General features: G+C 44.6%; 1 protein-coding gene across 1 annotated transcript in view; it reads left to right on the forward strand.

The window, feature by feature from the left end:
* VSIG10 (V-set and immunoglobulin domain containing 10) overlaps positions 1–17,488 on the forward strand; it is a 66,992-nt gene that overhangs the window by 45,614 nt on the left and 3,890 nt on the right. The window contains exons 3-6 of the mRNA XM_008071609.2: positions 5,295–5,597; positions 9,355–9,615; positions 14,146–14,439; positions 17,084–17,194. Of these exons, the coding sequence (XP_008069800.2) occupies positions 5,295–5,597; positions 9,355–9,615; positions 14,146–14,439; positions 17,084–17,194 (969 nt within the window). The remainder of the gene's footprint in view (positions 1–5,294; positions 5,598–9,354; positions 9,616–14,145; positions 14,440–17,083; positions 17,195–17,488) is intronic.

The raw sequence follows: 17,488 nt of genomic DNA on the forward strand, positions 1-17,488 counted from the left end.
AAGCAGAGATGGGTGCCTATAAAAGTGTGAAGACCTCTGGGTTGGGCTCTTTGGGCAGGATCAGCAGTCACTAGGGAGGTTGGGAGGCAATGGACTGTCACTTTTGCCTATGAAAGTGACATCAGAACAGTCTCTGTAAGTTTCCCTGAGGGTCTTATCCCATTGTAGAACTTCATGTCCACTGAATTGCAGATCCTACATGGTACATTCTTAACTCATTAGGCAAGGGAACTTCCCCTGTTAGCAAGGAACCCAAGATACTGAGAGGTAAATGAACCCTTTGCAACCCTTGACTGGACAACTGATAGTTATGGTGAGGAAAGAAAGAAGTGAGTTCTGATGTCAAGAATGACAGCAGAGGATAGGAAGGCTGCAGCAGTAAATTGTTCTAGAACAGGACTCAGCAAACTTTTTCTGTAGAGGGCCAGATAGTAAATATTTTAGTCTTTATGATCCAATAGGAAAGACTGAAGATATTCTAGAAGTGCTTTTATAATAAGAGACAAAACACATTTTCACTTTTTTGGGGGGGGGAGACAGTGTCTTACTGTGTTGCCCAGGCTGTAGTGCTGTGGCTATTCATAGATGTGATCTTAGCGTCTGACAGCTTTGAACTCCTGGGTTCAAGCAATCCTCCTGCCTCAGCCTCCCAAATAGCTGGGACTACAGGCACATGCTACATGCCTAGTGACAAATTTCCACATCTTATTTATTGAAAAGATTAAAAATATAATAATAATAAAGTACTTTTTTGGTAGTACGGTTCTACTAGTGTGAAGAATAGAACTCTGTTTTGAGGGAAATAGTATTTCACTTAAGTACTGGGATTCAAAGCTGGTGCTATCTCGCATCAGCTTACCCGCAAATGTTCGTCAGTAAAAATCACCCTGAGATCGTGGGTTATGTAAAAACAGGGAATGGACTGTTGTCTGCTGACCCCTATTCTAGAATCAATCTACAGGTAGACTACTGATAATCGCGCCAGATAAAATTTACTGAATATTGGCCAGGCTAAGTGTTCTTGCTTAGATTATCTCATCGGATCCTTCAATAACTCAGTGATATAGGTCATTGACCTTTTTCCATTTTATGGGAAGTACGGGAAAGTGAGAATGAGAAGGATGGGCCCTTGCGTAGGGTTGTCCATCAGTAGGTGGCAGCAGGATTTACACCCATGTCTGTCTGGATTCAGAGTCCAAGCTCGTCACTATGAGGCCAAGATACATATGTGAAAACAGGTTGAGAACTGACTTGACTATGACCGAGGCCTTGATAAAACGCTGAACTTTTGTAACCTCCCCCTGTTTTTATTTATGTACCTTTTATTTGTTTGTTTGTTTCCTCCTCCATCTGTCTGTCTCTCCAAGTGATTGCTCCCATTACCCTGTAAGCAAAAAGGTCTGGTGGTTTCTGTTTAGGGATATCAGGGGCATGGAGAGAGGGGGAGAGGGAGGGAAACTGGTGCCTCTTTCTTTGTAGAGGGAGAACCTCAGGGAATCCAGAAAATGGTATCAGCTTTACTCAAGAAATAAGATTTGCCGGGCGCAGTGGCTCACACCTGTAATCCCAGCACTTTGAGAGGCAGAGACGAGAAGATAGTCAGAGCCCATGGGCTTGAAATCAGCCTGGGCAATCTGGTCATCTCTACAATAAATTAAAAAATTAGCTGGGTGTGGTAATGCACGCCTGCAATTCAGCTATTTGGAAGGCTGAGGCAGAAAGATCCCCTAAGCCCAGCAGGTTGAGGTTGTGGTGGCTGTGAGTATGCCACTGCACTCCAGCCTGGGTGATAGAATGAGACTCTTACTCCAAAAAACAAAACAAAACAAAACAAAAGGAAATCAGACTCAAGGGTTTTCTAGATGAGCTGTGACCTTGGAATACTGAACAATTCAGTAGACCTTTAGGTTGTCTCATGTGCTTTAAAAAAAATAAAAATTCTTCCACTTGCTTCCATCTCAACCACTCCCTGTAACCAATACCATATCTGGCTGAGGATTATACTGGACAAAAGTGCCTCCCAGCTGGTTTCTAGGGATTCACACTGTCTATGTCAGGCCACTGAGACACCCCCTTCCCCAGGCCACAACATGGAAGACACAGATTTGTCTGAGCTAACACACTATTTTTGCTGGCCCTGGTGTTGGCTGCCAGTATCGTGGAGGAACCCTATGCTCAACTGGCTGTGTGCCACCTCTGGGCACACCCTGGGACCTGCTGGTCCACATACCTAACTGACAAGCCATCAGCAGAGAATGGGACATTTAAGCACCTCCCAGACCACAGTATAAGTTTTTTTCCCCAGATCCTTGGTGGGATGTGATGTGATTCCAGCAGACCCCTACAACTATTAGGAGCCAGCCCCAACTTGACACAAATATCGTCCTTAGAAACCCCCAATTTCTTTCTTTCTTTTTTTTTTCTGAGTTGGAATCTCACTCTGTCTTCCAGACTGCAGTGCAGTGGCATGCTTACAGTCACTGCAACCTCGACCTGCTGGGCTCTGGCGATCCTTCCGCCTCAGCCTTCCAAGAAGCCAGAACTATAGGCGTGCCCCACCACACCTGGCTAGTTTTTGATTTATTGTAGTAATGAGGTCTCGCCAAGTTGCCCAGTGGGTCTCGAACCTGCGGGCTCAGGCAATCCACTCGCCTCGGCCTCCTAAAGTGCTGGGATGACAGGCTGAGCCACCGAGCCTGGCAAAAAACCCCTCAATTTCTGTAGTTATACAATAGGCTTAGACATGGTGAGATAGATGGTGTGCTTCAAAGAGCTCTGTTTAGGAAAACCTTTTCCTCCCCCAAATGATTTTTTTCACTGGCCGACTTCTGTTCCAAATTTTACAGCCATAGATTTCCTTTGCCTAAGCATTGCCCTTCCTAGATTTTCTATTTACTTACTTCTTTGAGACAGGGTCTTGCTCTGTTGCCAAGGCTAGAATGCAGTGCGGTGACCCTAGCTCTCTGAAGCTTTGACCTCCTGGGTTCAGACAATCCTTCTACCTCAGCCTCCCAAGTAGTTGGGAATACAGGTGCATACCACCATGCCTAGCTAATTAAAAAAAAAATTTTTTTTTAACAGAGAGGGTCTTGCTATGTTGCCCAGGCTACTTGTGAACTCTTGGCCTCAAGCAATCTCCCACCTCAGCCTCCCAAAGTACTGGGATTACAGGCATGCACCATTGCACCCAGTCCTGAATTTTTTTTCAAAAAAGGAAGTCTCTGGGAGAGGTAGCACACTAAGTTGCTTTAGTATGAACAGCTTTTAGATATACTCTTTAGTATGAGCAGCTTTAGTATGAACAGCTTTTAGATATGAACAGCTTTAGTATGAACAGCTTTTAGATATACTCTCAAAATTTAGTATGAACAGCTTTAGATATATTCTCAAAATTTTTTACATTAACAAATAATAATTGCACGTATTTATGGGGGAGATATATTCTTTCTTGAAGGGATGTGGGATGGGAACATACGACGTGACAATTCAGGAGGCCCTTTAGATTTTCTCAAGGACATGGGACCCAGGTGCGCTGGATGACAGTGGAGGGCGGGCCTTTCAGGGGATAATGCAAGGGGAACCAAGATGAGGCCTAGTGATTTGTCAAGTGCTTCCCACATGCCAGGGAGTGTCCTGAGCGCTCTACTGTACTAACTCATTTCATTGTCACAACCACCCTGGGAAGTGGGGACCGTCATCATCCCATTTTACGGATGAGGAAATGAGGCCACGGAGGCTAAGCAGTTTGCCCAAAGTCACACTGCTAGCTTGTTTCTTGTTTTTCAGTATGATACCATGCTGGGGGTCCCCAACACCACCCCGGGTTCAGTGATTCTCCAGGACTGACAGGACTCAGCCTGTAGTATGATTTATTACATCAACAGGGCACAAAGCAAAATCAGGAAAAGGAAAAGATGCATGGGACGGAATTTAGGGAAACCAGGTGTAAGCTTCCAAGTCTTCTCTTAGTGAAGTGGCACAGGACAAACTGAGATCGTCCAACAAGTTGTGGCAACACATGTCAAAATGTCTGCCAGTGCGATTCATTTGAGACTCAGGGCCCAAGGTTTCTATTCGGGGGTCAGTCATGTAGACAACTTCTGCCTCGTACCTACCAGAACCCCCAACTCCCAGAAGGAAAGTAGGTGTTCAACATAAACTCCATTGCCTATACTAACAGTTTGGACACAGTGAGCCACTCTTGTCAGTTCTGGGAATGGTAGAAACACTCCCAAAATCCAGGTTCCCGGAAGTCAGCCAAGGGCCAACCTTGCAAGCCGGTCTTCCTAGGGAGTGCAGCCTCAGGTCTGCTCTGTTAATTCTTTTTTTTTTTTTTTTTTTGAGTCGGAGTCTCACTCTGTTGCCCAGACTGGAGTGCAGTGGCACACACACAGCCACCGCATCTTCAACCTTCTGGGCTCAGGCAATCCTTCCATCTCAGCCTTCCAAGTAGCTGAAACCACAGCCACACACCACCACACCCAGCTAGTTTTTATGATTTATTGTAAAGATGAAGTCTTGTCAAGTTATCCAGGCTGGTCTCGAACCCGTGGGCTCAGTCAGTCCTCTTGCCTCCGCCTCCCAAAGTGCTGGGATTCCAGGCATGAGCCACGGCATCCAGTACTGCTCTGTTAATTCTTTTCTGCACAGATGTCCTTTCCACTCTGCAGTGCTTTTAAAAAGGAACAATTTACCCTTTCCCTCTTTCTGTAAGAATTGATTCCTTTGGTCAGGCACATGGTGGCTCACTCCTGTAATCCCAGCACTTTGGGAGGAGGCTGAGGTGAGATGATTGCTTGAGCTCAGGGGTTCAAGACCAACCTGGGCACCTTGGTGAGACCTTGTCTACCTTGGTGAGACCTCATCTCTCCAATAAATAAAAAATTAGCTGGGCGTGGTGGCATGCACCTGTGATTCCAGCTCCTTGGAAGGCTGAGGCAGAAGGATAGCCTGAACCCAGCAGGTGGAGGTTGCAGTGGCTGTGAGTGTGTCACTGCACTCCTGCCTGGGCGACAGTGAGACTCTGACTAAAAAAAAAAAAATTAAAAAAAGAAAGAAAGAAAGAAAGAATTTATCCCCCTAGTAGATGTCACATAATTGCCCAGGATTCAATGAAAGACATTATCAGGGAACTGAGCACAGCATTTATTTGTCACATGGTAAGTATTTGACAGCTACTATTAACCTCCTTATTGGCTGCTTCCTGATCCTGTATGTGTCTGTTAGAGTTGGTAAGGAGCTAAAATGAACTCTTACATAATTAATTCCCTCCCCATTCTCCCTGTCATTCCCAGGTGGCCCCTATCAAATTGAGGTCAACATCTCGGCCACCGGCACGCTCCCCAATGGCACTGTCTACGCAGCCAAGGGTTCCCAGGTGGACTTTAGCTGCAATAGCAGCTCCTGGCCTCCGCCCATGGTTGAGTGGTGGTTCCAGGCCCTGAATTCCAGCCGCGAGATCTTTAGGAACAACTCAGTGCTCAGCTCTTTCAAGCTGTTACTGATGTCACCAAACCTCCAAGGGAACTACACCTGTTTGGCTGTGAATGAGCTCAACGGGAGACAGGCAAAGGTGACCACCGAGCTCCTGGTCTACTGTGCGTAAGAAGTGCTCCCCCTCCCCAACTTCTTCACCTTAACCCTTTATGAACTGCATGTGTGTATCTCTCTTTCTTTTGTCTTTAAGGACATCCTCACTGTATGGGTCCAAGCATGCTTCTATGGCTCCCTCAATATACATGTACACACCCGGGGCCTGCTGCCTGTCAGGGAGGGAGTCACCCCTTCTAGAAGCTTACTGCTAACCAGGGGTTCAGGAGAGTCCCTGCCAACCACAGAGGGAAACTCATGCAAAGCCTCATGCACTCTTTTTTTAAAAAATGAGGTGTAAGTACATAATCCTAACAATGTAAAAATGCAGGCTAGGTGCAGGGGCCAATGCCTGTAATCCTGGCACTATGGAGGCCAAAGAGGGAGGATTGCTTGAGCCCAGGAGTTTGAGATCAACCTGGGCAACATAGCAAGACCCTGTCTCTATTAAAAAAAAAAAGAAAAAGAAAAATTAGCCAGGTATGATGGTATATGCCTATAGTCCCAGCTACTTGGGAGGCTGAGGCAGGAGGATCACTTGAGTCCAGGAGGTCAAGGCTACAGGATCATGTCACTGCTTTTCAGCATGGGCAACAGAGTAAAACTCTGTTTCAAAAAAAAATTAAAAATTAAAAAATAAAAATAAAAAATTGCACAATTAGCTGGGCACGATGGCTCATGCCTGTAATCCCAGCACTTTGGGAGGTCAAAACGAGAGAATTGCCTGAGCCCATGGGTTTGAGACCAGTCTGGGCAACATGGTGAGACCTCGTCTCTACAATAAATCAAAAAATTAGCTGAGCATGGTGGTGCGACTCTGACTCAAAAAATAATAATAATTACACCATTCAGTGGCATTTAGTACATTCATAGTGTTGTGCAATCATCACCTCTATCTAGTTTCAAAACATTTTCATCCTTCCTAACGGAAACCCTGTATCCACTAAGCAGTTACCCCATTCCCTCTTCCCCCCAGCCCCTGGCAACTACCTATCTGTATTCGTCTCTATGGATTTGCCTGTTCTGGATACTTCCTATGAATGGACATACAATAAATGGCCTTTTGTGTCCAGCTTCTTACACTTAGCTTCAGGTTTTTGAGGCTTATCCATGTCGTAGCATGTGTCAGTACTGCATTCCTTTTTATTGCTGAATAGCAGTTTGTTATGTGGATCTACCATTGTTTATTTATCCATTTATCCAGGTTGGGTGCAGTGGCACACACCTATAATCCCAGCACTTTGGGAAACCAAGATGAGAGGATTGCTTGGAGCCAGGAGTCTGAGACCAGCCTACGCAACATAGCGAGACCTTGTCTCTACAAAAAAAAAAAAAAAAAAAAGCCAGGCATGGTAGTGTGTACCTGTAGTCTCAGCTACTCAGGAAGCTAAATGAGAAGAATGGCCTGAGCCCAAGAGGTCAAGGCTGAGGTGACCTATTATTGTGCCACTGTACTCCAGCAGCCTGGGTGGCAGAGTAAGACCCTAAGTCATAAAGAAAAATATATATACATAATATATATTAATATATTATCTATGTGTATGTGTATGTGTGTGTGTGTGTGAGTGTATGTGTGTATCCATCTTCCTTTTTTTTTTGAGTTGGAGTCTTACTCTGTTGCCCAGGCTGGAGTGTAGTGGCACTCTCACAGCCACTGCAGCCTCGACCTGCTGGGCTCAGGTGATCTTTCCATCTCAGCCTTCCAAATAGCTGGAACTACAGGCATGTGCTATCATGCCCAGCTAATTCTTTTGTGTGTGTATTTATTGTAGAGATGCGGTCTCCCCAAATTGCCCAGGCTGGTCTTGAACCCCTGAGCTCAGGCAATCCTGTTGCCTCTGCCTCCCAAAGTGCTGGGATTACAGGCTGAGCCACTGCTCCTAGCCTATATATTCTTTTTGTGAATTGAGTGTGGCCATCACAGTCAGCCGGCCCTCTGGCATGTTTTGAACCAGCAGCAGTCCTTAAGTCTTCATTTTGGGGATGGAGAAACACCAGCCAGACACTCCTATATGCAAAAATCTTGAATGGAAACCCCTGTAGAAATGCAGAGTGTACTCACAATCCATACTCATGAAGGGAAGCATCAAAACAACAAGTTAGCAGGCAGGATAATGACACTTTACGTAATTCCTGTGATAATCAGAGCCTTTATAAGGCCCTATATTCTCAATCACAAATGACAGTTATTGAATGTAAAGTCTTACATGCTTGTTGTAGGAAATGCATGCGCATAAAGAACAGTACTTGTTATAACCATTATTATGAAATATTTCCAGTCATTTTTCTCACAGATGTTACATATCCACTCATCCCTATCAGATCCAAATTTATTTCTAGATTTTCTATATATTACATAAAATGGATGACAATAGATACATAAGATATATGAAAATATAGGTATTAATGCATATGGATTATATTGGATTTACAAGTTAGTAATCTACTGAAGTTGTGGGTTTGTGTCTGTGTGTTTAGTAGCATATGTACCTGGTACATAAACACAAGTATAAAGAAACACATGTCCGGGCTGTGGTGTTTATGAAGTCTTTGTCTGCCCGTAACATCCAGTCCTCGACACACCCCGAGGCAGACACTGTTAGTTTCTAGAGGCCAGCACTGCCCAGTGGAACTTTCTGTGATGATAGGAATGTTCTGCTCTGCTGGGCTCGGTGGCTCAGCCTGTAATCCCAGCTTTGGGAGGCTGAGATGAGCGGATTGCCTGAGCCCACAGGTTCGGGACTTGCCCAGGCAGCTTGGCGAGACCGCATCTTTACACTTAATAAAAAATTAACTGGGCATGGTAGTGTGCCTGTAGTTCCAGCTGCTTGGAAGGCAGAGATGGAAGGATTGCCAGAGCCCAGCAGGTCAACACTGGGGTGGCCGTGAGGGTGCCACTGTACTCCAGCCTGGGTGACAGTGAGACTCCAACTCAAAAAAAAAAAATTAAGCCGGGCTCGGTGGCTCAGCCTGTAATCCCGCACCTTTGGGAGGCTGAGGTGAGTGGATTGCCTGAGCCCGCGGGTTCGAGACCCACTTGGGCAGGCGAGACCTCATCTCTACAATAAATAAAAAAATTAGCTGGGTGTGGTAGCGCGCGCCTGTAATTCCAGCTACTCGGAAGGCTGAGGCGGAAGGATTACCGGAGCCCAGCAGGTTGAGGCTGTGGGCTCCAGTCTGGGCGACAGAGTAAGATTCCAACAAAAAACAAACAAACAAAAAAAAATTTGCCAGGTGTGGTGGCACGCACCTGAAGTTCTGGCTACTTGGAAGGCTGAGGCAAAAGGATGGCCGGAGCCCAGCAGGCTGACACTGGGGTGATCGTGAGCGTGCCACTGCACTCCAGCCTGGGCAATGAAGTGAGAGTCCAACTCAAAAAAAAAAAAGAATGTTCTGCTCTGTGTAGTCTAAGCAGCAGGCACTTTTCACGTGGTTACTAAGCACTTAAATGTAGATGGAATGATGGGGGAACTGAATCTGTAATTTCATGTAATGTAATTACTCTAAATTTCAGTAGCCACACGTGGCTAGTGAGAAACACAAAGATGAATAAGACCCAGGTCCTCGGAGATTTAACACCCAGCAGAGGAAACCTGACTGTTGTCAGGCATGAATGATGTTGTCAGTGCGCTAGGAGTGATCTCAAGGTACACTCACCGGAGCTAGTGTTTCTCTGAGACCCTGGTTCTGCCATCCTTTGAGCCATCCTGGTGGCTGATCTTGGAGACCGTGACTCAGTCCCTGTTGTCCTTTGGTGCTTTGCAGACCCCCCTCCATCAACTCCTCGGTGCTACGCAGAGGCGTCATCAGGATCGTTCATGCTGCAGCTCACGTGTCGCTGGGATGGGGGATACCCTGACCCTGACTTCATGTGGACAGAAGAGCCAGGAGGTGTGATCGTGGGGAAGTCAAAGCTGGGGGTGGAAATGCTGAACCAGTCCCAGCTGTCGGATGGCAAGAAGTTCAAGTGTGTCGGGAGCCACATAGTGGGGCCAGAGTTGGGAGCCAGCTGCATGGTGCAGATCAGTGAGTCCCTGTCCTGGGGTTCCCCTGCCTTCCTTTCTCCTGGAGAAGCATTTGAAAGTAGTTCTGGGAAAGAAATCCCAGGCTGTCAGAATGAACTGAATTTCTTCCCTTTTCTCCTTTCTTTTGCTTTATGTTGCATTCCTTTCAAACTTTTTTTTTAATTTTAATTTTTAAAATATAGACAAGCTCTCACTATGTTGCTCAGTTTGGCCTCAAATTCCCGGCCTCAAGCAGCCCTCTCGCCTTGGCCTCCCAAAGTGCTGGGATTATAGGCATGAAACCACTGTGTGGCTCTTTCAGACTTCAAAGATGCTTAGCCACCCTCTTGGTTCTAGCCCAAGCTGTTTTTCACTTGACAAATACTAATCTAGCACCTGCTGTGTGCCAGGTACTGTTTCTACGTGCTGAGGATAGAGCAGGGAACAAGACAGATGAGGTTCATGCATTAGTGAGCTCTTGTGTCTTAGTCTGTTACGGTTGCTATAAAGGAGTACCTGAGGCTGGGTAATTTAGAAATAAAAGAGGTCTGTGTGGCTCACAGTTCTGCAGAAGGCTGTACAAGAGGCAAGGCACCAGTATCTGCCTGGCTTCTGGGGAGGCCTCTGGCTGCTTCCACTCATGGTGGAAGGTGATGAGAAGCTGGCATGTGAAGAGATGGCGTGGAGAGAGAGGAGGAAAGGGAGAAAGAGGGGAGGTGCCAGGCTCTTTTTAACAACCAACACTTGTGGGAACTAATAGAGTGAGAACTAAGCCCCCACACTGCCCCAGAAATCATTAATTTCTTCATGAGGGGTCTGTGCCCTGACTCAAGCACCCCCCCGACCCCTGCACTGGGCTCCACCTCCAACATTGATGATAAAATTTCAACATGCAATTTGGAGGAGACAAACACCCGCACTGTAGCATCTTGTTATGTAACAAATTACCCACCCAAATAGTGGCTTAAAACAACATGAACCACTTATCATCTCATGATTTCTGTGGGCCAGGAATTCAGGCAAGATATCTGGCATCTTAGTTGGACGACTGGAAGGTTGGGGTCTGCAATCATCTGAAAGATTCAGCACTTGCTGGCGAGCTGCTCTTTCTCCAGGTGGGACTCTGGCATGGCTGGCTTCCTCCCAGAGCAAGTGATCCAAGTTTCAGTGAGCAAGGTGCAAGCTATCCTGCTTATGACCTAGCCTGGAGTTACATGGCATCTATCTCTTCTGCTACATTGTGTTTACTAGAAACGAGCCACTAAAGCAAGATAGGTCCAGATAGTAATAATAATTATTACGAGGATAAAATTGTAGGTGTAAAGGACAGTCTTCTGTAAGAAGAGGGCTACTTTTCCTAGGGTGGCAGGGAGGTCTCTGTAAGAAGAGGGTTATTTTGTCTAGGGCGGCAGAGACAGTAATATTTTAAGCTCTTATATGGATATATCACAACATCCAACTGGCCTCATTAGTACCTGACACACGACGCTCCAGTCACCCTGGTCTTCTCTTGGTTCCTGAAATTGCCAGGCTTGTTTAGTATTTAGTATTTGCTGTTCCCTCTGCCAAGAACACTCAGATCACAGATCTTGACCTGGCTGGCTCCTTCTCATCCTTCTCATTGGTTTTAGGGCCCACCTTGAATCTAGGATGACTTCATCTTGAAATCTTTAACCAATTACATCTTCAAAGACCCTATTTCCAAATAAGGTCACATTTGGAGGAGGTTCTGGGAATGTGAATTTTGGGGGGTTTCCAGGAGGTGCTGATGCTGCTTGTCCCTGGCTCATACTTGGAGTAACAAGACCCTTGCAGCGGGAAAAGGGTCTCTGGATTATTTCACGTGACAGGACTAGTAAATTGATGAAAGATAATGTTACTGTCCACCTCAGAGAATGCAGAAAACTGCATAGCCCCCCAAGAGGATGGAAAGTGATGCTTTTGGCGGTTCCAGCCACCCAGATCTCTTTAAATAGCTCGTAGTTCCCTAACTCAACACATGATAAGCTGCTGCATCAGGCTGCCCAGTATGTGAAGGCCCCAGGATGCTCTCCATCTCTTACAGATCTTGGAGGCTCCCAACAGTTCCCCAGCCCCTCACCCTACCCTGCACACAGCGTCATCTAGAACTGAACTTATTGAACATATAGGTGCCACACTGGCTGAATGTGGGTGACTCAGCCTTTTGAGGGGTGAATGCTCTGCTTCGCAAAGTAGATCCCTGAAGGTGACCTTTGTTGGAGGGAGAGGGAGGGGTCACCATGGGGATTATTTGTTTTGCTTCTAATAAAGGATGAGGGGGCCGTTTCTAAATCTTTGGTTTGGGGGGTGTCCCAAAATAGAAACATACTGATGATGCTTGTCATAGCTGCTGGCTTTGCGACCCCAAAGGAAATGTGAGTAAACAACAGAGAGGGGAAAGTACAGTTTAGCCAGGTGGAGGGAAACTGACAGTTGGTTTAGGAAGGGCACCTCCTGTGTGTTTCCCAAGCAAACTTAGGTTTTGTTGACTTGAAATAGAACATGAGGCCTTTAGGCCATTCCACCCCTATCAGCCCTTTCCTCCTTCCTTCCCTCTTCCCTTTGCCCAGGATGTGAGCTGGGAAACCCTGGACGTTCCTTGGGAACAACTGCCAAAGGATAGTGTGGTTTCACTCTCCCAGGCAGACCCTACTCTCTGTCCCTTACATGCTGAATGGACAGACAATACATTCCACAAGATGAATTTGCTACTTCTACCAGGAGGGTGTGTGTTTTGAGAAAAGGCTTCTTGTACAAAGAAAACACATGGATCACTGTGGTAACCCTTATGGCTCCTTGTGTTTTACTCAAAGCAAAACCCAAGGCTATCAGATGTCATGTTATAAGTTTTCTAGGACAGACCTGTGGTAGAGGAATGGCTCTCCCCAACAAAAACATGTCCACATCCTAATCCCCACAACAGTGAATGTGGTTACCTGGCGAAAGGGACTTTGCTGATGTGATTAAGTTAAGGCTTTTGCAATGGGAAGATTTCTTGGGTTATCTGGGCAGGCCCCGTATAATCACAAGGGTCCATATGTAAGAAGGAAGCAGAAAATTGGAGTCAGTAGTAGGAGATATGATCATAGAAGCAAGAGATTGGAGTGATGCGAAGGAAGGGGCCACAAGCCAAGGCATGCAGGCAGAGACTAGAACCTGAAAAAGCAAAGGAATTGATCACACTCCAGGGTGTCCAGGAGGATCCAGCTCTGCCAACAGATTGATTTTAGCCTTGTAAAATCATTTCAGACCTTGGCCTCCAGAATTGTAAGAGAGTACATTTGTTCATTTTAAGACATTAAGTTTGTTAGCAACTTGTTACATCAGCAATATGGCTGCCCTGTTGTCCCCTTGAATATCCCTGTTAGACTGTGTGCCTATATTTTTACATGATCAGCGTAGTTATTATACATAGAAGTAAAGCAGGTATGGGGAGGGGAATTAAAAAAAAAAAAAAGAAGGTGGACTACAAAAAGCTCAACTGCTTAGATTTCAGTCTTATACGGAGTAGCCAGTTTATCCTTTAGCCTAGAACTTTCCTGGATTTAGGACTAAGTCTTATGTCCTGAGAACCCCCTCAGTCCTGGGTAAACTGAAACACTTGATCCCTCTAAATCCTAGGTATACTGCTTAATTGTGTGACTTTGAGCAAGTTATTTAACTTTCTCTGTGCCTCAGTTTCCTTATCTGCAAAATGGAATAATAACAGGGTTGTTGTAAGAATGATTTGGGTTAATATGTGTAACAGCGTCTTGTCCACAGTGAATGATTAGCAAATGTTAGATTTATTGCATAAATCTCCTTACTTGTTTACAAGTTAGTAAGATCAAGTGTGATGCATAAATGCCTGGCGTTGCTTTGTAAGAAAGACTATATAGAAGTCCCCTTTTATCTGTGGGGGTTCTGTCCCAAGACCCCAGTGGATGTCCGAAACCACAGAAAATACTGAACCCTATATATACTGTGTTATTCAGATGCATACATACTGCGATAAGGTTTGATTTCTAAATTAGGCACAGTAAGAGATTAACAACAACTGATAATAAAATAGAGCAAATATAACAATATGCTGTCATAAGAGTTATGTGACTGTGGTCTCCTTTCCCTCTCTCAAAATATCTTACTGTACTCTACTTGTCCTTATTGCGATGGGAAGGGATGGTGCGAGTTTTAATTGCTACACAGAACAGCACGCGGGTTAAAACTTAGGAGTTGCTTATTTCTGGAATTTTCTGTGTAATATTTCGGATCATCGTGGACCCTAGTAACTAAAACCTAAGAAAGTGAAATTGTGTATGAGGGGAGACTACTGTAGTATTCTTGAAGTTGTCAAGCTGTGGCTTGAATCTCCTTAAACATTTGTCTTGGCCAGGAGCGGATGGCTGTTATCTCAGCACTTTGGGAGGCCGAGGTGGGAGAATTTTTTGAGCCCAGGAGTTTGAAACCAGCCTGAGCAACATAGTGAGACCTCGTCTCTATAGATTAAAAAAAAGAAAGAAAAAATTGCCTTTCCTTACCTTCTGATCACCAGGGATCCCCTCCCTTCTCTCTGATCCCATGAAGACTTGCTTCGTGGGAGGCAACGTGACATTCGCCTGCCAAGTGTCTGGAGCCTACCCTGCTGCCAAGATTCTCTGGCTGAGGAACCTCACCCAGCCCGAGGTGGTCATCCAATCCGACAGCCACTATCTTATTACCCAGAATGGCCAGAACTCCACCCTCACCATCCACAACTGCTCCCAGGACCTGGATGAAGGCTACTATGTCTGCCGGGCTGAGAACCTCGTGGGGGTGAGGGAGGTAGACATCTGGCTGAGCGTGAAAGGTGAGTGATGGAAATGTGTTTGCAGGAGGGGGATCGAGAGCTTCAGAGACAGCCCAGTGCCTCCCTACACGTGTCACTCCGTAACTGGGAGAAGGCATATCTGCTTGTCTGTGGCTTGACAAGGTGGCTGGGAAAAGTTATCCAACCCTACAGTCTCTAATATTTGCATAGGAAGCAAAAAATTATATATATATTTATTACACAACAAAGAATACTTTTGTAGTATCTGTCAGTGGTGAAGCATAATAGAAAAATGAACACCCAAGAAACTATCATCCCACCTAAGACACAGAATAGTGCCAACATGGATGAAATGACTTATGAATCACAGGGCCAGGTTTAGAAAACAACAACAATAAAAAAAAAAAAAAAACCAGAAGCCCACTTAAATTTCAGGAAAATAAAAAATAATATTTTTTTAGTATAAGTATATCCCAAATACTGCATGGCACATACTTATACTAACAAATTATTCATTATTTTTCTGAAATCCCAATTTCATTGGGCATACTGGATTGTATCAGTCCCTGTAGACCCCTTCCCAGTCTCATCCTGGGCCTCCCTCAGAAAGTAACTGCTATTCTGAATTTCCTGTTTTATTAAAATATATCTTTACTATATATGTACATGTTTCTAAATAATATCTATTAGTTTTTAAGCTTTAGAATATTGCTGCGGCTACCAAATGTATGATTCCAACTACATGGCATTCTGGAAAAGGCAAGACAATGGAGATAGTAAAAAGATCAGTAGCTGCCAGGGGTTTGAGGGAAGAAAGGATTAAACAGGCGGAGCATGGAGGATTCTTAGGGCAGTGAAAATACTCTGTATGATATTATAATGATGGATACATGTCATAGACTGTGTGTGTGTGCGGAGGGAGGATGGTGGTGAAGGGAGGTGTATGGGAACTCTTTTCTGCTCAATTTTGCTGCCTAAAACTACTCTAAAAACAAAAAGGCTAGAAAAGTGACTGTTACCATATATATGTAGTCTTTTGTGACTTGCTTTTTTCACTTCAGAATTTATTCATGCTAGTGGGTGTAACTGTATTTCATGTGTCTTCATCACTGCATAATATCCATTATCACTGTTCCACAACTGAGTCTGTCATTTTCCTGCTGATGAATGTTTATGCTGTTTCTGATTTTTTTTTTCTTATGACAAACAGTGTTGCTATGGACATCTTTCATCCAGTTCCTTGTATACATGTACACCAGGTACTCAAATATTTCTCTAGGATAGGTGCAAGGAGCAGAAATGAAGGGCTATAGGGCATATCCATTTTTATCTTTATAAGATAATACCAAATTATTTTCCAAAGTGGTTGTCTCAGTTTCCATTCCCACTTCCAGTATATAAGAGCATTGAGCTGTTCCACAGTTTTACCAGTAGGTTTTGTGATTTTTGCCTATCTAGAAGGTATAAAATAGACTCTCACTGAGGTTCTAATTTGAACTTCCCTGATTGCCAAGAAGGTTTTGAGCATATTGCATGTTTATTTGCTAGTTGTGTTCCTTCTCTGAAATATATATTGGTGTTTTTTGACATTTTCTCCTTGTTTATAGATATGTAGGAGTTCTTTAGAAATTCCTTGTACTAATTTCTTGTTAGTTTTATATATTATAAATATCTTTCAGTTTGTTGTCTTTTCCATTTTCTTTATGACATCCTTTGATTAACAAATGTTCTTACTTTAATATAATTGATCTTATGAAACTTATCTTAGATCATTCGCAGTTTTTGTGTCTTAAGAAATCCTTATCCCAGGGTTACTAAGATATTCTCCTATATTTTCTTCTAAAAGTTTTAACATTTTGCCTTTCAAGTTAAATCTCTACTTCATCTAGAATTGATTTTTGTAAATGGTGTGAGGTAGGGATCAAGTTTCTTCCTTTTTGGTACCCCCAATTTGAATCACCATTTGTTCCAGTTCCCTCCCTCCCTCTCTCCCTTCCTTCCTTCCTTTCTTTCCTTCCTTCTTTCATCTTTTTGTCTTTCGTGTCAGGTTCTCACTGTAGCAGCACAATCATGGCTCACTGTTGCCTCAACCTCTGGTGCTCAGGTGATTCTTCCACCTTACTTTCCCTAGTAGCTCGGACTATAGGCATGTGCCACCCACCACACCCAGCTAATTTTTTTATATTTTGTAGAGATGAAGTCTCACTGTGTTGTCCAGGCTAGTCTCAAGCTTCTGGGCTCAAGCAATTCACCCTCCTCAGCTACCCAAAGTGCTGAGATTACAGATGTGAGCCACCATGTGCAGCTTCAAGTTTCTTTTTCTCTGTGGGTCTGTTCCTAGACTCTCTATTTCATTTCACCGATTGCTTTGTTTATCACAGCCCTGATAGCTCCCATTACTCACCATGGTCTTATAAGCAGTCTTGATGTTTGGTAGACACAAAGACTTTAACTTTTCATTGTTTTGTTATATTATGTGCTTCGCTAGATCCCCACAAACTCTCTGTCTTGAGGTTATGAGATGAGTTATTTATCTTGCATTATAGACGTAGCATAAGCTTTGCCCAAGGTCATAAAACCAGTATAAAACAAGAACGAGATCCAGGCAGAAGAGGGGAGGTACTGCTCTTCTAGATGTCCACATAGCAGTTGGAAGATCCAATGGTGTGATTTGTCTTTACAGAACCTTTAAACATCGGGGGAATTGTGGGGACCATTGTGAGTCTCCTTCTGCTGGGACTGGCCATTATCTCAGGACTTATGTTGTATCACAGTCCTGTGTTCTGCCGGAAAGGTAAGGGCTTCTCAGTCCCTTTGCTTCTCTTGTGGGCTTCTGGAGCAGTGGCTCATGCCTGTAATCCTAGCACTTTGGGAGGCGGAAATGAGAGGACTGCCTGAGCCCAGGGGTTTGAGACCAGTCTGGGGAACTTGGCAAGACCTCATCTCCAAAATAAATTTAAAAAATTAGCCGGGCATGGTGGCGTGCCTGTGGCCTCAGCTGTTTGGAAGGCTGAGGTGAAGGATCAAGGGTTCAGTGCTTGTGAGTGTGCCACTGCACTCCAGCCTGGGTGACAGTGAGACTCCAATT

This window comes from Carlito syrichta, unplaced genomic scaffold (genome assembly GCF_000164805.1).
Source record: "Carlito syrichta isolate Samal-C Ts95f unplaced genomic scaffold, Tarsius_syrichta-2.0.1 Scaffold314525, whole genome shotgun sequence".
NCBI classification, from domain to species: Eukaryota; Metazoa; Chordata; class Mammalia; order Primates; family Tarsiidae; genus Carlito; species Carlito syrichta.